Source organism: Oreochromis niloticus, linkage group LG3 (assembly GCF_001858045.2).
Source record: "Oreochromis niloticus isolate F11D_XX linkage group LG3, O_niloticus_UMD_NMBU, whole genome shotgun sequence".
Taxonomy (NCBI): Eukaryota; Metazoa; Chordata; class Actinopteri; order Cichliformes; family Cichlidae; genus Oreochromis; species Oreochromis niloticus.
Window position 1 is genome coordinate 51,464,136 of NC_031967.2, and position 26,234 is coordinate 51,490,369.

General features: G+C 40.9%; 1 protein-coding gene across 1 annotated transcript in view; it reads left to right on the forward strand.

Annotated features, from left to right (window-relative positions):
- LOC100692857 (uncharacterized) overlaps nt 1-26,234 on the forward strand; it is a 444,159-nt gene that overhangs the window by 2,200 nt on the left and 415,725 nt on the right. The window contains exons 2-13 of the mRNA XM_025905920.1: nt 2,184-2,260; nt 2,625-2,840; nt 3,025-3,102; nt 3,235-3,331; nt 3,884-4,013; nt 5,909-6,158; nt 6,380-6,536; nt 6,661-6,748; nt 6,857-6,919; nt 7,079-7,278; nt 7,432-7,563; nt 7,657-7,844. Of these exons, the coding sequence (XP_025761705.1) occupies nt 2,184-2,260; nt 2,625-2,840; nt 3,025-3,102; nt 3,235-3,331; nt 3,884-4,013; nt 5,909-6,158; nt 6,380-6,536; nt 6,661-6,748; nt 6,857-6,919; nt 7,079-7,278; nt 7,432-7,563; nt 7,657-7,844 (1,676 nt within the window). The remainder of the gene's footprint in view (nt 1-2,183; nt 2,261-2,624; nt 2,841-3,024; nt 3,103-3,234; nt 3,332-3,883; nt 4,014-5,908; nt 6,159-6,379; nt 6,537-6,660; nt 6,749-6,856; nt 6,920-7,078; nt 7,279-7,431; nt 7,564-7,656; nt 7,845-26,234) is intronic.

Genomic DNA, 26,234 nt, shown 5'->3' on the forward strand with positions numbered 1-26,234 from the left:
AATAGGGCGGACTCTGGCTATATTTTTTAGATGATAAAATCCAATTTTGGTTACATGTTTAATATGTGGGATAAAACCAAGCTCAGAGTCAAAAATAACACCCAGGTTTTTCACTTGTAGTGAAGGACATAGTGAAAATGCCTGTAATTTAGACAAGAGTTTCTCTCTCTGAGCCTCAGGACCGATGATTAAAACTTCAGTTTTGTCCTGGTTAAGCTGTAAAAAGTGAGGCCCACCATGTATTTTAGTCTGTTTAAAAGAATAGCGTGGTCTACTGTATCAAAGGCTGCGCTTAGATCCAGTAGCACCAGGACTGAGAGCTTTCGGGAGTCCCAGTTACATCTAAGATCATTTAAAACTGTGGTTCACCCTGAATCCAGACTGAAATATCTCTAGGATCTGTTTATCAATCAAAAAGTCATTAATCTGAGTAAAAACAAGTTTTTCTAAACTTTTACTTAAAAATGGTAAGTTGGATACAGGTCTGTAGTTATTAAAATCATTACAATCCAAATTGCTCTTCTTCAGAAGGGGCCTCACCACCGCCGTTTTAAGGGCAGCAGGGAAGACACCCAACTGAAGAGAGCAATTCATCATGTATAAAAGCTCAGCTTCAAAAAATCCATAAAGTGTTTTAAAAAGTGAAGAGGGGATTGGATCTAAAAGACATGTGGTGGGTCTCACTGTGGAGAAAACTTTCTTAAGGTTCTCAGCATTAACCAGGACAAAGCTGTCCAGTGTCTCCTCAGGTACAATCGAGCCCTCAGATGTGTTTAAAATCATATCACGAGAAGATGAAATATCACATCTGATGGTGTTGATTTTTCCCCTGAAGTGTGTGTGTATATATAAATATATATATATATATATATATATATATAGATAGATAGATAGATAGATAGATATATCAATCTTTATTTATAAAGCACTTTTCATACAAAAAAAGATGTAGCACAAAGTGCTTTACATGGTTAAAAGCAAGACCCGACCCACCCGACCCTCCCGCTCACTCCCCACACTCTCATTAACATAAACGATCATGAATACATGTATATATATATATATATTCTTAATGCTTATTTGCTGATTAGATTGTTTTATGAGAGGCCCAGACTTGAGTGTAAAATAGGTGTTTTTGCAGAATATGAGGAGCAGACAGAGAGTGAAACTAAGTTCAGACGAAGGGTGACAGGTTGCCCTGGCAACAGACCTCAGAAAGGGGAAGTTATTGCAAGCTGCACAGGAAGTAAGACACAAAGAAAAGAGGAACTGAGTAGAAGGAGTTGTTTGTATTGAAACTGTGTGAGACGTCTGAAGTACTAAAATAACACCTATATGGGACTCATCTTGAGCTTCGGATGTTAGAGATTCTGCAACTGGCTTTGGGCTGTGCAGGGCTCTCTCTTCCGGAAGATGATTGAATAAAAATATAGAAATGTTTTGACCACTCTGAGTCGGGTTTTCTCTGTTCTATCATGGGGATCAAAGAATCGGGTTTAACCACCGTGCAATAACTCAACAATAACTCGAAGAAAACAAACAACAATCTGTTCCTCCATCTTCAAACCTCAACATCCTCCAATCAGAGCTCTGCTCTAGAGAAAACACAAGTTCAGATTTACACAGAAAACAACAACAAACCAAATGGATCACAAACAGCATCACTTGTGTTCATATTATTCATGAAATCAATAAATATAGTTAAATGTGTTGAATAACTGATTATCTGCTTATTAAATTTATGAATGAAAAATAAAAATGAGCAACCAAAATGTCACTGGGATGTCGCGGTCAGGCTTCGTTTACTGACAGCTAACTTTCCCTAATTACTGCCATCAACCAAACAACATTGATAATATCAAAATTACTGATCATAAAAATATTTTAAGAACATAAATTACTTTTCACAACAGTCAGAGTGAAAAGTTTGATCTTTTCAATTCAGCTTCTTATCTTTGAAATTGTATTTCCTTCAGTATCCAGAAGTTTTATCAAACTGTCGTTTCCTGTTATCTTTGTTTTCAAGAAAGCTAACTGATGATGTCATAGTAAAGCTCTACACTGATTGGTGAACGCTGTTTAATCCATTCATGAAGTCAGTGTTTCAGCCTGCAGCTCTCCCTGTTTGTCCGACCAGCTAACAGACTGTAGCTCACAGCTCTCATGTGTCTCTGTGTCTTCAGGTGCTCAGCAGTCTTCAGTGGTGGACATCAGCTCATGTCCCATCACGTATTATGGACAGCAGTACGAGCAGCTCTATGTGAGTAGGATGAAGCCTGATGTTGTAGCAGATCTTTGTGTTTCCATCACTGTTGCTGTTTAGTCTCCACCTGTGGCAGAGATCATGTTTGCAGACTGAGTGAACATCAGCAGTTCATGAAGGTCACACACTCTCTGTTCCCGGGTTCAGGCCCTCAGAGGGCAGCTGGCTTTAAGCTCAGAGTCTCATTAATGTCCTCTGCAGTGATGCTGAGTATGTGAACATCAGCTGATGCAGCTTCCTGAAGCAGAGTGAGAGCTCTGACTGAAACCTGAGCAGCTCTGACACCAACAGTTCAGCTGTAAATGACTCAAAGCACAAAAGATGCTGATGTTTGACTCGCTGTGTCTCTGATTTTCCACAGGTGAGCATGACATCTGGATATGTTACCGTCTGTTTCAACGGCTTTTTCAGTCCTGAAACTGGAGGCGACTGTATTGTGGAGCGTTCAGTGGGTGCAGAGGAATTTTACTATTACATAAATCTACAACCTTCCTCTGGTGATGTGGATTATGTTCGTTCCTATTTTCCAACCATTCAGAACAGTTTGGAGCGCTATTTTTTGATACATTTTCCTCGTGTGAGTGTTTTTCTTTATCACATTGTTATATCTGACTGGTGTCACTTTATACTGTTTTATCTCAAATTAAACGCTGAAACCCAAAAATAAAATTTAAGGTTTTATCACATCAAACACTTTTGTAAAATATTTAAGAGGAATCGTCCCTGATAGTGTCTGAAACTTTTCTGTTTGCTCGTTACAGTTTGGTTTCTTTCCTTTAAACTTTGGGAGCAGCTCACAAGCAGCTCTGGTGTTGGACAGATACACCTCTGATCCAGTGGTGAGTCTCTGAGTGTTTGTAAACAACTATCAATATCTGTTCGTGTTTAAATACTACATGAAATAGACAAAAATATTTTTTTCATCTTGATCTGTCTGCTTTGTGGTCATAACATTGATTGTTTCTGTTCAGGTGTTTGAGCTTCAGGTTGGTGGAACCACAGTGGATACAGTCGATCTTACTTCCTCATATCGAGGTTTCTTAGACATCAGTGGATGCAGACACTCAGGTAAGTGAATCTAAAGCTCCAAACTTGACTTTGGGATTCTGTAAAATTGAACTATTTGAATGTTATGTTGATCTTTGTGCTCACAACTGTTAACCCTCTGGTTGTGTGCACCCCCACCCCCTTACTATAGTGTTCCTGGTCACAAGTGACCAGTCGGCTTTAACAGCTCTTAAATTAACATAAGAAACATTTTTCACCACCAAATTCAGTTCAGTGGGTTGTTCAGTAGGTCAGAGGCAAAAGGGTGGGAGTGGTGGTGGTGGATTCCCATCAATTTCCTACTTTGCACTTCTCCCTTACACTTTTGACTGGGAAAAACACAAATGTAACAAAATTGATCAAAACACTCAAAATTCAACGAAAAACATGCTCATCACTTTTTAATGTTTTAGTGCATAGTGTGGAGGATGTCATAAAGCCTTAAGGCAATCGGATGTAAAACACAATATTTATGAGTTTTTTAATTTGTAAATCGGTCAGATTTGACACAAACACAACAGGAAGGTGATCTGTTAGTGTTTGAACTAAAATAAACTCTCCTTCAATCCTCAGGTCAGATGCATCGACCTGGTACAGTGATCAACTCTGATCCAGAAACCTGCTTCAGTCTCACCTGTAATGAGACCGCAGTTCTCCACACCACCAGCTGTGGTCCACTGGAGCGTTGTCAAGGCAACGGCATGTAAATATATCCTCTTTGTATTTCAAAGAAATGCTGTGATGACAGAGTTTAATAAACAGAATCATATGAACAGCAAGACAACACATAGCAAATCAATAAAAGCAAACCCTGAGGTGTAGAGCCTTAAGCACAGACAGCAGAGCCACACAGAGACGGACAATAAAGACAGCCCCTGTGGCCCCTCTGACCCTCCTTTTAAAGAAGTTCACAACTCCTCTTCCAGCAGCTAGGTAACTTTCCACTAAGCAAAAAATCGATTTCCAGATTCTAATCGATTTCAAATCAATGCATTTTAAATAATGCAACTTATCAATTCCTGAATCGATTTTTAAATATAAATGTATTTTGCCAAAAATGTAAGAATCTCAGGTTAAACCTCAGGAAACTATTTCAACAACCTCCAAACAGCTAAAACATCAAATGATTAAAGAGCAAATAAGCATAAAAAGATGCAAACACAAAGTGTGGCTCCTTCCCCCTATGGTACGTATGTACCATAGGGTTGCCTCAAAGCCATATAATTTCTTCCACACTATAAACTTTAAGATATAAAAGTGATGATCACCTCTTTCATTGAATTTTGAGTGTTTTAATCAATCTTGTTACATCTGTGGTGTTCCCAATCAAAAGTGACTGCCATAGGAAATGAATGGGAATCCATTCATCCCCCCACCCCACCCCATTGACTGAACAACCACTGAAAAACCCACTGAACTGAATTTCATGGTTAAAAATGTTTGATGTGCTAATTTAAGAGCTGTTAAAATAGACTGGTCAATTGACCAGGAACAGTAAAGGAACTAATGCCAGAAGCTATCACTAATTAGCACATATTCTAAAGGTAGGTAGGTAGGTAGATAGGTAGATAGGTTGGTAGGTAGATAAGACTTTATTAATCCCAGGATGGGGAAATTTGTGTGTTACCACAGCTCAGGTACAGATAGCAGAAGAACACAAACAGTATACCAAGAATCTCCAAAAGTTGATTCTGTTCATCTGGACGTAGCGTTTTCAGTGGGGGAAAAGTTTCGTCACTCATCCAAGTGACTTCTTCAGTCTCAGCTGACTGCAGGTTTCCCCAATCTTATAAACAGTGCATTTACATAATGACTGAAACCAGCCCAAGTATACCAAGAAAATTAAGTAAAGAAATACAAAAAAAAAAGATAATACACTATATACAATGAGCTAGAAGCAATATGCACAAAAGTAGTAGGGTGCAGCATCTTAAACATGGAACATGAACCCATGTTTATGTGATGCACACCATTCATAATAAACAGGATGGACTATTCGCTTTGGTTCCCAGCAGCTCTCTCCTGCATCGTCAGCCCAGTAACTAAGTCAGGCTCTCCAGCTCAGGAGCAAATCCCATAACTGCACAAAGGCTGCTGGGTAATGTAGTCCATGCAAACACACATTTGTAATGATCCTTAAGGTGATGTTATTGTGATGTATTTCTGTGGCACTGTTATTGTTTCTTTAAAATGCATACTTTGGTTGTGCTGCATAACAAATGTAGAGTGTGTGCTGTGTGGGGGAGTTAGTTACCGGACCTTGAAAGGAAGTTGTTCGTGAGGACTCTCCTCGGTGTTAACTGCCCTGTTACTGTACAATAATCTGGGGAGAGAGCAAAACATCTTTTGCTTAAGAGTCTTACAGGATATTCAGTGCAGATCAATATATATAGTGTATATAGGTATACATGTCATCCAAAAAATCCACAAGAGTTTCTTCCTGACCATTTTTCCTTCAAACTGTCGCCAAAGTGGTTGCACATAGGAGGTCATATGATTGTTGGGTTTTCTCTCTAATATTTACGTTGAGGTCTCTGCCGTTGTGATTTGGTGAACATAAACAAAGTTGAATAAAGCTAAATTTTCTGCATTTGTCAGCTGCACGTTGGACACCATGTTGGCCTCCATCTGCACTGCGACCGGCCCCACTGTCATCGACGTACATGGCCAGATGGACTCCATCCAGGATCGCTGTGCGTACTCTCTGTTCTCGACTCCGACACTCCCAGACTTCCAGATTCTGGGGAACTTCAGGGACCGGCGTCGTAAAGATGTGAGCTTTTTGGACAGTGTGACGCTGCGTGTGGACGGGCATTACATTCACCTGGAACAAGGTGGGAGAGTTCAGGTAAGCGACCTACAGCCACAGTTCATGTGTCAGAGTGGAGTCTGATCCAAAGTCCTCCCTCATCCTCTGCTGTGTCTCCTCTCATCTTTCTTCTCAGGGCTGTTAGAAGCAGTTCTTTCAGAGCTGCTGAACTCAGTGGTTGTTGCTGTGAAATCAGCCTGTTTGTGTGTTTGACATGTTTCACTCTGTGTTTCCTCCACTTTGTCTCTGCTGTGATGCAGCTGGACGACTCCACGCTGACCCTCAGCAGCTCATCTCAGCTGGTTCACGGTGTGCAGCTCTCTAAGGACCAAACTGGAGTCACTGCCAAGCTGTCGCTCTCCAACCTCAACATCTCTGTCTTCTTTGATGGCGACACCGCACAGATCCACTTAGAAGGTACAGAAGACAAAGTTTAATTCATGTAAAATAAACTGTAAACTGTGCTGTTATTTATTCTTCTGTGTTCGTCATGTTTAAATGTTGATGCTGATCTGACTCATTCTGTCCTGATCCTGTGCAGGACCTGCTGGTTCATCTGTGGAGGGTCTGTGTGGAAACTCCAGCAGGTCTCTGAGTGACCTGAGACTCTCTGAGTACAGCTCCACCAGGTAAGACCTCATCACAAGCTCACAGTCCCTCTGACTGCTGCTGCTGATGTTGCAGATAGTTTGTGTTTGTGTGAATGAGGCTGAACTTTGTTGTTTGTCGCCCCCTAGCTGTGAGATACAGTACAGTGAGCCTGCTGACAGCACGATCGACTGCACCAGTGTGACTGAACGGTGAGCAGACTGATCCACACAGCAGGAAACATCTGTGTTGTACCTTGATCTCTGTTGTAAATTATATGGTACATCACATGTGACTGCAGCATAGATGGAAGATATGATTACAGATTATCATTTTATTGTCTTCAACTTCTTCTTCCATCTGGGGTACAGCTGTAATCTCCTGAAGGAGGCGCCCTTCTCCTCCTGTAACAGTGACATCGACCCAGAGCCCTACATAACCGCCTGCACCGACACTTTGTGTAAATATCCTGCGGTGGACGGACTCGACTGTCAGTTCCTGAAGGCCTACGCCAGAGCCTGCAGTCTACACAACCACACTCTGGATGGCTGGACATCAAAGACCGGCTGCTGTAAGACCTTAATAAGACCTTAATAAGACATTAATAAGACCTTAATAAGACCTTAATAAGACCTTAATAAGCTCTCCTTTGTTAAAGACCTGAACTGTGGATTTTTAGAGCTCACATGTTTTCAGGATAATACATCAGTGTGTTCCTCTGTAGCCTCTGAGGCCTTCTGTCAGGACAGGACCTGCAGCGATCACGAGTTCTGTGGTGAGAAGACGGTCGGTGGTGACACTCGCTGCTTCTGTCGGGCCATTTTTGCCTCCAAGTACCAAGAAAACAACTCTTTGGGTACGACAGCTGTGACATCATCATGACAACAGGGCTGAATAATGGAGGAAAACTTCTAACAGTGATTTTTCTGACTGATATTGTGACGTTCAGGTGATCCAACGGTCTGCACGCAGAACTCTGCTTCAGTCACTCTGGTCGGTTGTCTCCTGGAGGACAAAGGCATCGACTACTCTGCCTTACACCTCAAGGACCCGACCTGCAGGGGTCAGGTGGACGAGTTCACTCACATGGTGACCTTCAGCTTCGACAGCAGCAACAGCTGTGGGACGGAGGTCACGGTGAGTTTCATCTCCTCCTCTTTACCTTCTACAAGCAGCCAAACATCTTCCAGCATCTGCTGAGCTTCTGCTGCTCTGCTCCAGTTTGGGGTCGTTCTGTGGGATCAGCTTCACCTCTGACCTCTCTGGCTTCTCATCATGTTGATGATCTGTGAAGTTCATACATAGAAACATCCAAGTCGGAGTTTGATTTAGTACAAGGAGAAACTCTCTAATGTTTGTGCTCTGTTAAAATAAAGTGACTTCATTCGATGTGCTCAACTCGTCTGTGTGACACAAGCGGTCAAAGGCAGAGACAGAAAGGAGACTAAAGCTGCTGTTGTTGCTTTTAAGAACAAAGTGAATGAGTTTGATGTTTTTAAAGTGTCTAATCAGCAGATTGTTTGTGATAACTCTCTGATTATAATCACTGATAAGATGTCATAAACTTCGGACTAAAATAAAAGGACACTTTCTTAACTTAACTTCATACTTCTAAGTTAGAGGTCCATCATCTTCAAAGTGCAGTCAAAGTGCTGATGTTCTTAGATTAAAATCACTGTAAAGAGACTGAAAATAAAGTTAACGTGGCTGCATGTGTCAGTGCAAATAAAGCAAACAGAGCATGATTTACATTCACTTTTTCTAATTGAATAAAACTGATTAAGTGCACTTTGGGATTAATGAACTGAAATGTCAGATGTTAAAAGTCAGTAGTAACATCTGATTGTGTGACTCTGCAGACCAACAACAGCCAAGTGATCTACAAAAACACCATCATGACCCAGAACAGCTCCTCTGACATCATCACTCGTCACGACCAAGTCTACATCGACTTCTCCTGCGTCCAAACTCAGCCGGACATCAAGACTGCCACCTTCAGGATCAGACACAGGTGTGTGGTTGAATTACTTTAAGATGTGAAGCTTCTCATGAGGTTTGTGAGTCAGAGAAAGCTGAAGTGTGTTTGTGTTCTGCAGCTCTGTGATCCAGCACATCACATCTGGAGTTTGGGATTACACTCTGACCATGCAGAGCTTCACTGACGCCGGTCGGACACAAGCTGTGGATTTCAGCACTGAAGTGCAGCTGAACCAGAAGATCTGGGTGGAGCTGAAGACTGACGGGCTGGATGGAGACCTGGTCGTCGTGGTGACCGACTCCTGCTGGGCAACAGACCAGCCATCACCCGACAGCACTCCGAGATACGACCTGATTATAAACGGGTGAGACAGACTCAGAGAGTCATGTGGTTTTGATCTCTCTCATGGACTCCTGAACAAAGTGTGTTTTCCTGTCTGTGAGCAGCTGTGCCAACCCTGCTGACCAGACTGTGCAGGTGGTGGGAAACGGACTGGGAACCTCCAACTACTTCTCCTTCAACATGTTCGAGTTCACCGGGGGCTCTGGTGAAGTCTTCCTGCACTGCAAACTCCACGTGTGCCCCAAACAAAACAACTGTGTCCCGGTACAGCTTTGTTACCAAACACATCACACACACAATCAAATGTATCTCTCTTCTGTTACGATCATTAAACAGATTATTTTCACTTATTCTTTTTTCTATTCTGACACAAAAGCTCAAATGTTCTCAGCAGATTCAGTCCTGAATGAAAGGATCAGTGTTGATCTTCTAAAGTCTGGACTTTGTCTCTCTTTGTCTTTAGACTTGTCCTGCTCACAGACGCAGATATGCCAGGTCCAAATATGAAGGTGAAGCCTTCATCAGCATGGCCTGGACTCATTAGGTAAGACACAGTCTGCTGTTTTAATAGTGCTGAGAAGTGTTTGTAGACAAAGTGCTGATTGTTAGTGCTGTAGCAAATATGTTTCTCACGGAGAAATGATTTATTTTATTCAACTGAAAGATATTTGCTTAGTTCCTTAGTAAATTACCAATTACCAATTACTCATTTACCAATGAGTTTGTGTTTCTAACTGTCCTCATGCGATAAACTAAATGAACTGCTGTGTGAGTGAAAACTCTTGGTGTGTCGTCTGCAGCCTGACAAGGTCTGTAATGTTTTCAACAAGCATGTTGGTGACACTGAGTTAAACCACAAATTAAGACCCTGGAGATTAGTTGCAGCTTGTTTAATTGTCTTCATGAACATGTGGTGAAAACTGAAATGACAGATAATAAACTCAACAGGTAGAAGCATGTTTACATCAATAAAGTGCATAACACTCACTAAAACATTCACATCAAGAAACTATACATCAATATCCAAACCTATCTGTGCAAACTATCGTATAAAGAAACTTCCAGCCTGAATAATTCAGAGTAGATGGTGTTATGGAAATGTTAACAATAACCTGCAACACACCCAGTGAGCTTGATTTGAAGTGGGTTTAATAAACACATTGCAATGTGGAGAGAGCATCCCAGTGAAATACCAGGACCATCTCTGAATTGTGGCCACTGCCCTTACATCTTATATACAGACACACAGACAAAGAACATTCCTCAAACTCTTACATGTTGGCCCCTCTCACGGGGGGGGGGGGGGGGGGGGGCTATACCTCCTCCCGCACAGAGAGAATTATGACCTTGTTTTCTGCTTAGCCTTCACCTAAGGATTTACATCCCTGATAAGCAGAAGGAGGCTCACCATCTGTTTAACGTCTCCCATCACAATGGCCTCACTGTGTTAACTTTCCTCATGCATGTAAAGTAGTGGCAGGAGTGCTCTTACTATGGTAAAGTGAGAAAGTAATATTACTATAACTAATGTGATATGATTAAATATGTGATTAATACATGAGAAAAGAAATCTGCCACCACGATGGCATCTGATTACATTTCTAAACTGTCTTTTGCATGTGGAGCTAGTTTTCCAGCAAAAACCGATCTGTGGACTTTCAGAAGTACTTGACCCGAACCGGAAGTGCACCACCAGAACCGGAAATACATTTTAGCTATTTTGTCGTTTAAAAAAACGTATATAAAGCATGAATTATACATTTTAACATGTATTCATTTGTTAATGACAAATATTTTTAGAATTATTTATTTTAAACGTATTAACTTATTTATTCAGAAAAATGCCTTAGGGCAACATACTCCATGCCTGGCCTCAGGAGGCCACTGTGTTAAACAAACATTATGCAATCAATCCTTTGGCATGAGGAGGATAAATTCTGTAACCGGTCTCAATAATGTCTTTACACACCCTTGATCGCATGTCTTTACCTCAATCTTCCTTACTCAATTGTCATTGCTTGGGAATTTGGCAGTGACCCTGGCCATGGGCCAGCTGTTTCGTGCAACCTGCTTGTCCATGAGCAGAACCAGGTCATCAACTTGGAGGTTTCTGCGTGACCCAGTCCATTTCTGCCTTAGCTGCAATGTGGGTAGATACTCTCACCTCCAGCGAGGATAGGGGATAGGACGAAAGGTTTCTCTGTATCAGTGGACACTGGGACGAGCGACCATGCATTTATTATGGCTGTAACTTCAGCCATGAGTGTGCATAACACGTCGTGAGTCAGTTGTACCTTATTTTTTAGTAGCATGGAGTCCAGTATTCTGCGGGCGACTTCGATCATGCGCTCCCAAGAGCCTCCCATGTGCGATGCATGTGGCCGATTTTAACTCCCAACTGCAGCCTTGGATGGTTAGGTACTGTTGCAGTGATTTATCCATTCCAAGTTATTTGAAGTGCCAATAAAATTGGTGCCACGGTCAGATAGCAGATGTTGGGCGGGGCCTCTTAAAGCGAAGAACCAACGGAGGGCGTTTAAGGAGCTGGATGTGTCCAGAGATTCTATTACCTCAATATGCACAGCTCTCGAACTCATGGAGGTATACACGATGGCCCACCGCTTACTTTCAGCTACTCCGCCCCTGGTACACCAAGTTGTTATGGTCCACGGTCCAAAGACATCAAGGCCTACGTAAGTGAAAAGAGGACAAGTTTTTAGGCATTCAGGTGGTAGATTTGCCACTAGTTGTTGTTCTTGTTTTCCACACAGGTTGCGACAGGTTAAACATGTGTGGATTGCTGAATTGACTAGCATTTTGCTGCGTAATATCCACAGCCCAGCAGCTGTGATTGCTCCTTCTGTCAGATGACTACCTTGGTGCCTTGTTAGCTTGTGGTAATGGTGAATGAGCAACACTCTCAATTTGTGCGTGTTTGAGTCGGCCTTCTACAAAAATTAGACTGTCCTGTAACATTAGGCTGAGCTTCTTGAGAGGGCTCTGTTTTGAGATTGGATTGCCAGCATCCAGGGCAGAAAGTTCCTTCTCAAAGTATGCCTTTTGTGTCTCTTTGAAGATGACAGTTTTTCTCTGGAGTGTGAGGCAGATGACATTTGTGCTAGCCTTTGCATTTTTTGTTTGGTTTAGTCCCATTGATGGACTTTGCCATGTGGATAAGTTTTGCTATGGTTCTGACTAAGGACTTAAAGGTGCAAAAATGCTCAAAATGCTTACAGATGAGTACTTGGAGGTGAGTGACGTACGTTTTTACTTGTGGTCTAGTTTCTGAGTCCTTATCTGGTTCAGTCATGTCAAACATTCCACTCACTTGTGTTGTATCTGCGGCAGGATGGTGGATGAAGGATGGTCCGGTGAACCAGGTGGACTTTTTTAGTTGGAATGCTGACAATGACCTAGACGCATGGTCTGCTGGATTTTTCTCTGTGTGCACATAATGCCACTATTCTGGCTTGATGACTGGCGAATGCACTGTACACTGTTGTGAACATATGCGTAAAGCCTTTTTGACTCATTACAGATGTAGCCAAGCACTCCTTACTGTCTGTATAGAAGTGCACTGCATCAAAGTTTAAGTCCAACTCATTTTAAATGAGGTCGGCCATTTCTGCTGACAAGACGGCTGCACATAGTTCAAGCCTTGTTATTGTGGGTTCTGAAAGGGGGGCTAGTTTTGCTTTGCCCATTACGAAGCCTACCTCGACGTTCCCATCTGTTTGAATTGCCTTTAAGAAGGCTATGGCTCCTATGGCCTTAGTAGAGGCCATAGGAGCCATAGGAGAGATGGTCATGCTGAGGAGACCTCAGCATGAACATTGTAGAGGATCTTTTCCATAAAGGCCACATAATGCTGCTGCATTTCAGGTTTCCTATTTAGCGTCCGATTTGAGGATGAGAAGCTTGTGGCTACCTGTTGTCTGTTTTTTGGTAATTGCTGGTGGGGTGCCTTAAACGGATGTGGGGCAACCCAACTGTTGTCCACATCTCTGTACATAGTTTAGAAAGTGTCCTGTATTGAGTGAGCTGGTTTATTGTCGTTATCTGTCTGGTTAAAAACTGTTTGACCCAGAGTTTGTTCGGGCACTTTACCTGGCCTATTTGTGTGTGGCACTTCTTTGAGTTGCAGAAGGCTGCTGCATGGTTGGAAAACTGAAGGACGGCCATTTTCCAGAACAACTGTCTTCAGGGTGCTGACTGTAGGCCTATGAACATTACCCAGACAGACCTTCCCAACTACAACCCACCCCAGGTCTCGGCGCTGGGCGAAGGGGGCATTATGGGGGCCACTAATTCTCTGCCTGACCTTGTGTGCCTGTAAAACATCTGCCATGTAAAACACATCCCCAGTAGCAGGAGTATTTCGGCTTTAGGGTCTAGTTCTGGGATGTACTTTGATATGGTTTGGAGGTGCGGCTGGTGTAGCACTGCGCTGGGATTTGGGATTTCACTCCTATTGTTAGGAATGGTCTGACACTCTATGAGCAATGGTAGAGGGATAACTACTGACCTATCCAGTGACTCGATATGGAAGCCTTCAGCTGTTTTATCCCATGTTTCTACAACACCAGAGCATGTCCTAAGATTGCAGGAGAAAGGTTCACTTTTAAAGTCAAAAAGTTCAAAGAACTCAGGCCAATTGCTTTGATTTTCTAGTATTACATATGCCTTAACAGCTCTGTCCTTGCAACCTTTAGGGTACACCAATACAAGACATGGAACATGAACGTCCCCACTGACCTGGACTGCAAACGTCTGTGCAGCATGTTGTGACATCAACTGTGTCGTGACCAATGTTCCCTCTAATTTTTCATGTGTCTGAGCGAACACACAAACTCCCTGAGCGATCCCTTGGACCTCTGTGAGCAACAGCAGACGTGTGCACTGTGGTCACGCCGGCATCGAATCCATCCAAGTTACATGATTTATTAAAATAATCATATCAAAGTATTTACATTTATGTTAGACTACTTTTAATTAACTGCTTTAGCCCACTTACAATGAAAATTAAAATACATCTTGTTCATGACCTGTGTAGTATGTTAACACTATTGGAAGTAAAAATAACTTGAACTCCAATTTTGAAAACACAATTGTTTTGTTTTTTATTAAAGCTCTGACTTGTATTATAAGTCTGCGGTCTGGGAGAGAGTCCTGTAACTCTGTCTGCAAAATACAGTATATAATGACCAATGTTGGGCAACTAATTATATAGTTACGTCTTCAAAAAAGTTACTGAGTTATGCAAACAACAAAGTTTTTTTGCAGCTGTTTACCTAAAAATACAGTCATTTTTTTAAACAAACATTTCAAAAAAATTTACAGAACAATCAGCTGCTCTGCATCAAATTTCATGCCAAATTATTTGTGCTACTCTAAAAATTAATTTGTGTTCACTATGAGATAAAGTTAAACAACAGCCTGATACCTGCAGGCCTGACAACAGGAGATGTAACACCTGTAACACTCACCTCATTTTTCTCACACACAACAAAACTATTGACTACACTACACACTAACCACTCAAGATTTGCGCTAAACGTAGCAAATCTCTCACATCTCAAAACACGGTAGTCACTCCTAAAACTTCCCCCCCTTTCCTAAACAACTAAACACCATGTTGCCATATGATTTTTTGATTGGTCGATATGGCACATTTTTCGACCAATAGGAAAGGGTGGGGCTTTCTTGATTTTGTTTTTGCTCACATGCGAGAGTGCTTTTGTGCGTTCTCCTCATAAAATGCTGTTTTTACCATTTCTTCCCGCAGTAAATATAAACAACAATAGTATTCAGGAAGAAAACCAAACATTGCAGATATTTTTATCATAACACAATCTCATTAATGTGGCTTCACTCCACATCAGCCAAGCCGCTTTGCTAGCTAAAACACCGGTGTTGGCACATAAGGACGCTGTCATAGCCTGTCAACGACGTTGATTAGCTGCGTATATACGAATGTGAATCACATTATTGGCTGGACTATGGGATAAGGTGGCATCGTTCTAATCACATACTGGAGCAGCCAGTCACTTACTGACTAACACTGCAAAACAGAATTGTTAAAGTATTTACTTTAATTTCAATTCAGGTTCAATTTTTTATTTTTTATTCTTTTGCGCAATAGAGATTATTTGTGCGCAGAGACCGTGCCGGCAGTGTGTAATTGCAGACACGCGCAGATTAGAGGGAACATTTGTCATGACTGCTTGCCCTCTCCCTGCCATTCTCTTGTGCTGGAGGTGGAGCCTTATTGGTCTGTGGTGGAGGACTGTGTCGTGACCTGTGCTTTCACATTCAGAACACTTTACTGAAGATTTGCATTCCTTCGTAAGATGAGTGTCTGAAGAACAGCATCTGAAGCATTTCATTTCTCTTTCAGGAAGGCCTTCCTTTCATCAAGTGGTTTCTTCCTAAGCATGAATTACACATTTTAACAACATGTATTTTTTTATGACAAACATTTTTAGAATTATTTATTTTAAACGTATGAACTTATTTATTCAGAAAAATGCTTTAAAGGCCCATCTGAGCTCTGATGATGAGCAGATAAGAAGAAGAAGTGACAGATTGGACTGAGGGTTGTTCAGCAGTCACAGTGGAGTCTGGTTTATCTTCTCAGGTGGTTTCCATGGTGACTCGGACGGACTTACCAGTTACTGACCTCCACGATGATCCTTGAATTCTGATTGGTCCTAAGCCAGATGTTGGATGTTGGAAAGACCGAGCTGAGTTCAGCAGGACCAAACTGTCGTCTGTGACACATGATAAAGTTCAGATGATGTTTTTTTTTTTTTAATTTTCATTAGTAACTTGGTGAAAGGGAAGAGTGTGAGTGTGATTTCCAGCCTAACCATATAAATAAATCTGGGGTAAATCTACACTCCTGAAACTTAACAGAATCAGATCTCACTAACACTGTCAGGTATTTTCCTTGAGTTGAGGATACCGACATATTTATTTCTTGGCTATATTCATAGAAAGAAATATATGAACACACGTCCAACGCTTCCATGAACAGTGAGGCCTTAACCAAAGCTGTATTTTTCTTTCTCAGGTTGTTGTAATTTAAAATGATTTAGGTAATAAGTGATGGAAATTTCCAGTGAATCAAGTAAAAAATGGTTTATTCTGTGAATATGGAAGTGATTTAAAAAATAAATATGAAAATTATCTCTTTAAGAAGGTGGTAATCAGGGTAAAATATTTAAAGGGGATCATCTGGTTTCTTACTCTTTGTTTTGTAGCTGAATGTTGTAAAGGTGAAGGTGTGTGGATTTCTTTTTTACCTGTTACCAGACCATTACAATCATGTGAGGTATGCAAGCAGAGTCTCTTTAACTCAGATTGTCTTATAAAATAAGCCGGATGCAGCTCAAAGTGGACACAGCTGCTGAACTGTTATTAGAGAAAGCACCAAGAGAGGACCACAGCTGAGTTATCAAAGTTGTAATTTGGTCTCTTTAAGGCAGGTGAAACAAACCAGTGCTGGAGTCCATGTGACAGAAGACTGACCAGCTGTAACCAAAGCTGCAGTCAGCTGGTCTGTGGTCGTAACTTTAAACAACTGTGTCACAATAAAACAAAACAGCTGGTTTATGTGTTTCCCATTTGAGCTGCTGATTGACACTTAAAGTTGCAGGACAGCATCACCTTTACTGTGATCTTTAGTGCTCTGATAAACTCAGGAATGATCCATCCTTCCTCTTAGAAAACACACAGTACAAAGTGGGCATGATTTCATGGTGAAATTCCCTTTCTGTGTTGTTTTTGGAAGCAGCGGTGTTGATAACAGCTCATCTGAAACTGAGACTTGATGCTCTGCTCTGTCCCCTTTATACTTTAATGTTTGTTCCAAAAGACCAAAAAAATAAATAAAGGACATGGGTAATAAAATAATTTTTATTTTAGTTTTTTTTCTCTCCTTTGTCACTTCCACTCAGAAACTGTTTGTTGCCATCAGCTGTTTCCAAGTCAAAATTCTCTTTCAGTTCTAAGAGTATAAGATCAAAAACACATTTCTGGCATACTGTTTCACAATGTGTGGCCTATGGACCTCCACAAATGTTGAGGTTCAGCTGCTCAGGAGGATGAGATCAGGAAGTGTGACAATAATATATTGGATTTATATAGCTAAACTCATGAAACAGCCAAGTGTGTCACACTTGTTAATAGTTTCATAAGGTTTTTATGCCTTTGTTTCTTTAATTATGGATTGAATTGAACAACAGAAAATATATTGATCTAAAATAATTGAATAAGTTAAATTAACTAAGCAAGACTAAGACCAACAAATTATTAGTATTGGTCTCACTGTGACAAAATGTCATACATCATTTTTTGTTAAAAAATGCATTTCATAGCAACACATGACAAACTTCTTCTACATCAATCATTTTGTTAGAAATGCTGCCAGACTAGATTATATTAGGAGATAAGATGTGTTATTAAGGATTAGAGTTATTGAATGGGTTGAAAATTACCTTTAGTAAGAAAAACTAGGTTTCTAAAATTAGTTTAGTCGCTGCCATTTTGGAAATTATGTTACAGCGACCTAGAGCCATTCACTTGTCACATGACTGCATCAGGATGTTCAGTAGATGGCACTTGGGAAATTCATGGGTTAAAAGTAAATGTTGAAACTTTAACAGGAACTTTCCTCAATGTTTAAATGGGCGGTGACAGACTAACTTGTTTACTATATATATATATATATATATATATATATATATATATATATATACACACACACACACAGAAACACTAATGATTACAAAAGTGCTATTTGGCTCTCACTGGTGGAAGGAGTGTAATACTGCAGGTCACTCTCCACCCAGGTTGACATGGTACAGCTGATTATAAGAGATAATAGAATACGGGGGTTAGAATGATGCCACCTTAAAATGAAACTGAAAACAAAATATGTAACTGAAATATGTATGGTATGCAAAGTGATCCTGCAGCATGAAACACTGGTAATGAAAGTATTGGTATTTCAGGATCGCTCTGCACATCACTACCCCTCAGTCAGTGCAAAAAACATATAAATATTTATTAAATTCAGTTCTTTGAATTATTTACGGTCAAGAAAGATACGGCTCAAAGTGGTCTAATTCTAATTCAGGTTATTCATGTACTTCTCGACGTCACACCATACTTTAAGTTTCGATCAAATATTCTACTTAGTTTCACTTTCTGGTCCTGTACTCTGCAAAAGTATGCAGTTTCGTGTCAGTACTTTTGGCACAGACTATACTAAGAGTTGGGCCTCTCTTATATATAAAGCAATATAATCAGCAAATAAGCATTAAATATATGTATTTAAATCTCAACATATGACCCCCATAAACGAAGCAGCATCTGGCTGCAGTTTAAAGAAGAAGCAGATACTGCATCAGCCCATCCAAGCTGAGGCATTTGATTTTACTGAATGCAAACCTGCACTGAGGACATACTGTTTGGCTACTGAGTTTGAGTCCGTTTCTGTTCTGTAGATTTGTTTTTAATGTTTTGTCATTGTGTTAGCACTGTTGCCGCACAGCAAGAAGGTCCTGAGTTCAATTCCCCATCAGGCCGAGGTCTTTCTGTGTGGAGTTCTCCCCATGTTTGCGTGGGTTCTCTCTGGGTGCACTGGCTTCCTCCCGCAGTCCAAAGACATGCTGTTTGTGGGGAAAGGTTAATTGATTAATCTAAATTGCCCATGTGGGAGAATGTGGGAGTGAATGTGAGTGTGAATGGTTGCCTGTCCCTGTGTGTTGGCCCTGCAACAGACTGGTGACCTGCCCAGGGTGTACCCCACCTCTCGCCCTATGACAGCTGGGATAGGCTCCAGCGCCCCCCGCGACCCTGAAAAGGATAAGCGGAAGCGAATGGATGGATGGATGAAAAGCTTCTCATAAAAACACTAAATGCGAAAGGGCTTATCAACATATGAAGCATTCATATTTGCCAAGTAAGGCTAAAGTATGAGGCTACAGATGATAATAAATTAAGAACAATTTGGGAGCCAAAACAGCCGGCTCTTCTTTGGGAGCCGTGCCACAAGAGCTCTGAAAAAAGCCGAATTTCCCATCACTAATCCCCACACAGTGCAAGTGTCCGTAAATAGCGAAAGGCGACAACTCCAAAAACACCCAGTTCCAAACCATGGCTCTGCTCCAGTGAAAACACCGCTCCGCTCCTGATTCCTATAGACTATGTGCACGTTAGCATATGCTAGTTCCGGTGCGGAAACTTCTGTGGGGAGCTTTGTTTCCGGTGTCCTATTCGCGCCTTGTTTACGGTCCAAAACAAGTTAAACAAATGAATGAATCAAGCGGCGATTTACATTTCTATAGATGTCTTGGGCATTTACCCAATATATCTGTAAATGATGTTCATCGACTTGTCGATATTTTATCCCCGCGCCTCAGAGCAAAAGAGAAAAGGGATTCAAATGTTATATTTCTCAGCTGTCCCTCGTTTATTGCGGGTGTTATGTTCTAAAAATAACCAGCGATAGGTGAAATCAAGTAGCCAATTTTATTTTTTGACAGTGCAAAACGTTTCGTGGACATCGTGGACATCCAGTACTGCACTTCAGAGTCACACTGCTAGCGATCAATGCAGCGATTCTGTACTGTACAGAAGAGACGTCACGGAGGAGATCGTCTGCAGCGATCAGGACGCAGGACACAATGTGCAAACTTGCACTAAAAAATCTGCGAGACAGCGAGGTGAAAGGTGAACCGCGTTACAGCGAGGGACCTGTGGAAAAGTATAGGGATATTCTGCTGCTATTTTTGCTGCTATAACCATCATTACCATGTCATTAATAACAGTATTGATATTGCATTCAGATGTTCAAACATATTGGTATCATAGTAGCCTTACAGGTCCAGTAAGAACCATTTTAAACTGTGGAGTTGAATCTATAACCCGAAATGCTTTTGAATGCTTTTATAAGCTTAAATGTTTATATGCAGACTGCATTGTGAAAGAAAGTATACTCTGTGCCAAAATAAGATAGGAAATTACATGTTTGCAGGGCATGCTTTTGCAGGAAGTGAAACCGAAAGCAGAGTCTAAGTGCAAGTTATTTTGAGCAGGTTATTTTGTATTATCTTTTATGCATCTATATTTTTGATTAAGCTTTTAGTAGAGGTTCTTGATTGAAACAGTTGTTTAATACATTTTACATATAAGTCAGGATTATTACACACTGGTTGCATAAGCGAAGAGGTGAAATAGGGTGCAATTGTGGTTAGCACCCTATTTGGTTAGCACATACACATACATACAGTTAGAGAGTTTCATTTGAAAGTTTAAGCATGTTTGCTATGACTGTATTTCTGCGTGTACGTGACTGTTTGATGAAGAAGCAGGTGCAGGATGCGAGAGCTGAGGTGGCTTGCGGGAAACTACCGGGGAGAAGATGGAAGCCAGTGTCCTTTAATTGTGTCACAAGTTGTCAAATAGAACATTTGTGGTTTTGAGTTGACTTATCCATGTATTGTATTTGATACCGCAAGAGGGGGCGTTAAACCCCGATGCTATAAGACGATTGTCTTGTGTATTTTTGAGCGGAGATCTACAGCTGATGTTGTCGCGTACATCTCCCCACGCTGCGTGTGTTTCATTAAAAATCATCGTTTGACTCCACCTGGCAGGGTCAGTGTGTTATTCCGATTTTCTCCATCTCCTTGATTAAAATGAACCTTAACAGACCACTGTAATTTTGAAGGTAAGTCAACATACCCTTCGTACATACTAATGCACAGACACTCTTACCAGCAATCATTCAATTTTTGTGTGGCTTTTTTTCCACAGTTTGTTAACATGCTGTGTAGGTGTGTACTTGACTAGCTGATATCGACATAACAGGGAAACATCTGGTTTGACTATTGTTCACCTGTAGTTTGAATGCTGAACATTTGCCTGTTTAAATCATAAGACCAGTCACTATACAGAGATGTGCTTCTGAATGTGGATGATGTGTCTTCTGATTCTGAAATGCAGTTCTGCTTGTGTTGAGTGATGTAAACAACTGATCGATCTAAACTCTTAAAATGTTAAAATTGATCATTAGATTTTTATGACACAACAGTGGTGAGTGTTCCCACCTTCTGCTCTTAGTAACTTAACGCGATCTTTCCGTTTTCGAGTTTTGGACATGATTTTGGAGTATATCTTCGCAGTAGCGATTGACCACAAAGTAAAGCTACCGGAAATGTACAACCCCACATCCGGTCTCAAAGTTAGCATTTTCTCGTGCACAGGGTCTATTGAAGACAAACAGAACACACTGATGATTAGGCAATATTCTGATAGCGAGGGTTTTTCAAATAACAATGTGATCCACAGCTGTACTGATGGGGTTAACTCAATAATCCAGCACTGCATAAAGCCCAGCCACACTGTTAAGTAGAGCAGCTCCTGCTACGGCTGGGGAAACAAATGGTAATGGAAGTATTGATATTTCAAGATCGCTCTGCACATCACTACCCCTCAGTCAGTGAGTGAGACAGTAGACAGCAGCCAGGAAAAAAGTGTGAGTGCATCACAAAAACACATAAATATGACACCCAGAAACGAAGCAGCATCTGGCTGCAGTTTGCAGATGATTAGGCAATATTCTGATAGCGAGGGTTTTTCAAATAACAATATTATGCATGGCTGTACTGATGGGGTTAATTCAATAATCCAGCATTGCCTGAAGCCCAGCCACACTGTTAAGTAGAGCAGCTCCTGCTATGGCTGGGGATAGCTGATGAGCTACAGGTTTGGCTGGTTTCAACTCCTCTTGGCCTGTTGGTGCTTGTAAACCGACCTTCCAGATACACACACAACCACATATACCTACAAACAGGGAAACAGCGGACCAGAAGAGGGGCCACGACAAAAGCAACAAAAGCAGAGCATGCCTAACACAGCCCCACAGGCATGACGACCTGCGAGAATCGTCAGCCTGAAGTAACTCCAAAAAACCCATGAGCCCTGGGTACTCAAAACACTCAGTGTCATGGGGCCTGGGTCTTTGTTCTTCTTGTGCTTTTGGTCTTCATGTTAGGTTGTTTAGTTTCTTGCTGTGAGTGATTATGTTTACCTCACTCAGTGTCTAGCGTTGTCTTGTGTTTTGTGAGTTTTGTCTGAGTTTCATTCCCCCAGTCACAGTGTGAAGCTTGCGTGTTTTGTCTGAGTCTACCTACTTGTCATGCTTCTTATTTTATTTTGATAGACCTTGTCTTGTGTTCAGTGTATTTAGTTTTGCTTCCTTTCTGTCTTGTTATGTCAGATTCGTACCAGCTGTGTTTCCACCTTTACTCCATCCTCTCGTTATTCTGCCTGCGTATTTAAGTCCTCAGCCTCCCCTTCTTTGTTGTTAGGTTCTCCACATAAGGCCCATTGTTCCTTCAGTGGGCTGGTTTCAGTCATTATGCAAATATACTGTTTATAAGACTCAGGAAACCTGCAGTCAGCTGAGACTGAAGAAGTCACTTGGATGAGTGACGAAACGTTTCTCCCACTGAAAACGTTACGTCCAGATGAACAGATTCAACTTTTGAAGAAGTCAAAGTTACATACAGTTTTCATACAGACAGATGTTTCCTGCTGTGTGGATCAGTCTGCTCACCGTTCAGTCACACTGGTGCAGTTGATCGTGCTGTCAGCAGGCTCACTGTACATCATTTCACAGCTAGGGGGCGACAAACAGCAAAGTTCAGGCTCATTAATACAAACTATCACTCTTGTGATGAGGTCTTACCTGGTGGAGCTGTACTCAGAGAGCCTCAGGTCACTCAGAGACCTGCTGGAGTTTCCACACAGACCCTCCACAGATGAACCAGCAGGTCCTGCAGAGGATCAGGACAGAATGAGTCAGATCAGCATCAATATTCAAAATGGACGAACACAGATGTATAAATAACAGCACAGTTTATGTTACATTAATTAAAATTTATCTTCTGTACCTTCTAAGCGGATCTGTGCGGTGTAGCCATCAAAGAAGACAGAGATGTTGAGGTTGGAGAGCGACAGCTTGGCAGTGACTCCAGTTTGGTCCTTAGAGAGCTGCACACCGTAAACCAGCTGAGGTGAGCTGTTGAGGGTCAGCGTGGAGTCGTCCAGCTGCATCACAGCAGAGACAAAGTGGAGGAAACACTGAGTGAAACATGTCAAACACACAAACAGGCTGATTTCACAGCAACAACCACTGAGTTCAGCAGCTCTGAAAGAACTGCTTCTAACAGCCCTGAGAAGAAAGATCCCTCATTGAGTCTCTGTGTCACCACAGCTTTTCTTTGATACACAAAGATTACATATTTACATGTTGTTGCCTTGACAATGCTGCAGCGGAACAAAGCTGGAGTTGTGGAGGTGTGCAGTCTCATTACCGCAAGACTGAAGCAGGTTTGTGGATCAGAGTTGATCACTGTACCAGGTCGATACATCTGACCTGAGGATGGAAGGAATTCAAACACTCACAAATCACTGACTCATTTAACAACTGTGAGCACAAACATCACCGTAACATTCAAATAGCTCAATTTTACAGAATCTCAAAGTCGAGTTTGGAGCTTTAGATTCACTTACCCGAGTGTCTGCATCCACTGATGTCTAACAAAGATTGAGATGAAGAAACAGAATTCAGTGTATCAACTGTGTTTCCACTGACCTGAAGCTCAAACTCCTGGACAGAAACAAACACAATCAATGTTATGACCTAAAAGCAGAGACAATGTCAGACACGTTAAGATGAAAACAATTATGTTTGTCTGAGAAAGTATTTAATGTAGTATTTGAATTCAATTCCATTTCAATTCAATTCAAGCTTTATTGACAGACTTTATGTCCATAAAAAACAAGACAAAACACACGAAAAGCAAAACTCAACATATAAACCTTAATAAAAAAAAAATAAAATATAAAACATTTGTAAAAATATAAAACCATAATACACATGAAATACACAATTACTTAAAATAAATAAATAAATACACAAACACTTCAGCCAGTGCTTTCTCAGGCTGGTAACAGGAACCACTCACAGTCGGATCTGTGAGTGCTAAAATTATTCTGTTACTACGCCATGCAGCTGTTCTCTAAAATTGAACATTAACTTTTTAAAAGTGCTTTAAATGTCCAAACACCCACAGCAAACCTTTTCATTGGCACTACCCCCTCTATGTATCCTACAAAGGATTCTCATTGCATCATTATATGCAACATGCAGCTTCTGCATGCTACGTTGTTTGTAGGATGACCACAAGTTGGCAGTATATAGCGGTGTGCAATACGTTTTAAACAAAGCCACTTTAACTGGGCATCAACAAAAGCTGAATGTGCGTGCATTAGTATTTGCATACACATAGAGCTTACACTGTTGTCTGTATATGTTTGTCATCATTTATTTGATCAGTAATAAAGTGACCGAGGTATTTCACCTATGAAGCTCCTGTAACCCAGCACTGCTTGGACTAAAAACAACCAGGTCATCTGCACACATAAGATGATTTATCAAAGTTTTATCTAATATGCACCCAGTGTTACAGGCCCTCAGCTGTGTGGATGAATCATCAGCATATCAATTATATAAAATTGGAGATAAAACCCCACCCGGTCTGACACCATTGCTGACACCAAAGGGGGCAGAAATACTGCTTCCCTATTTAACCTGCATCTTTTGATGAGTGTACCAGTGAGAGAGAATCATGAATTAGCATGTTTTAAATGTTCTGCAGTGATGTAATCCAAACCACAAGCTTTACTATCAGAAAACCTATGAATGGCTTTATATACCTCATGTGTCCTTACACTTATTGTGTCATTACTCATTTCAGAATCGTCCTCATATGGTTCACTTTTTATACAGTTAAACAACGCACTGTAATGCTGTCTCCATAATGCTGCAATGTTATCTGCCCCAGAAACACCTTCAACAGTTGATGGTAGAGATGGTTTACACTTATTAACAGCTTTCACCTCTTTCCACAAATCTGTAATATTATTACACAGCATTGTCCTGGCCAAAGAATCTGCTCTCAGCATTTGCTCAATTTTAGTTATGAAACCAACAGCGTACTTGTATCTGGCATTCACACATTTTTTTCTGTTCAAATTCTGGGCCTTGTTTAGGTCTTCCAGCCATGGCCCAACATTTATAAGCTATGCGAGCTTCATCATGGTGCATGTCTACATGTTCTTTCCAGCCAGGTCTGATGTTAGGTTTCTTATGCTTATATTGTTTATCAAGCAGTGTTATACTTTCATACAGAGCAGTCACTATATCATCATATATGGAGCTGAGTTCATGTTTATGCACAGCATTCTTACAGATGACATCCTGACTCAAAATAGCTTCTTTGGGCAAAGAAATGTTGTTCAGATGTGTATCGGTATTACTATGATAAGCTAAGAAATCATCTTCACTAAATGCTGACTAGTCTAATTATACAGCAGTAGCACTACTAGCAATATTATTTCCAGTTGTTGCTGGCATTTGTTCCACATTCACAGTAAAATCAAAAGGTATATGGTCTGACACAGTTACCTCATACCTGATAGTCATGTTTGCTAAGCTGCATGTCCATCAGCTGTACAGATATAGTGGTCCAGCCATGATGTACTATGCCAGGCTTCACTTATGTATGTGTAGCTATCTGCAGTCAGTAATGTCTTTGGTAGACAGGATAAGATTATTATCTTCACAAAAGTGGGTTAAGTGGTTAGAAAACCGAGAACTGCTGTCTGTGAGATCAGCATTAAAATCACCCAAAACATATATGCTGTAAGTATCGTTGTCTTGAATAAATGCAACCAGCTACTGAGGTATTCTTGCTCATTTTCACAAGATTCATAGGGAGGATATATATCAAGAATAATAAAACTACTATTATTCTGTGTATATTGTATACCAATTGTCCAGTCTACATCCAGTCTAAGGGGCGTTATCACATTAACAGACGTGTATAGTTGTTTAGAAACACTGAGAGACTCACCACTGGATCAGGGATAAATGTGAAAAACTCCACAGCTGTTTGTGTCCCAAAGTGATACAGCTCCAAACCAAACTGTAACGAGCAAACAGAAAAGTTTCAGACACTGTTGGAAAGTTTGCTCTAAAAGCTTTTACAAAAGTGTTTGATGTGATAAAACCTCAAATTTTATTTTTTTGGTTTTCAGTGTTTATACAATTAATTTGAGGTAAAACTGTG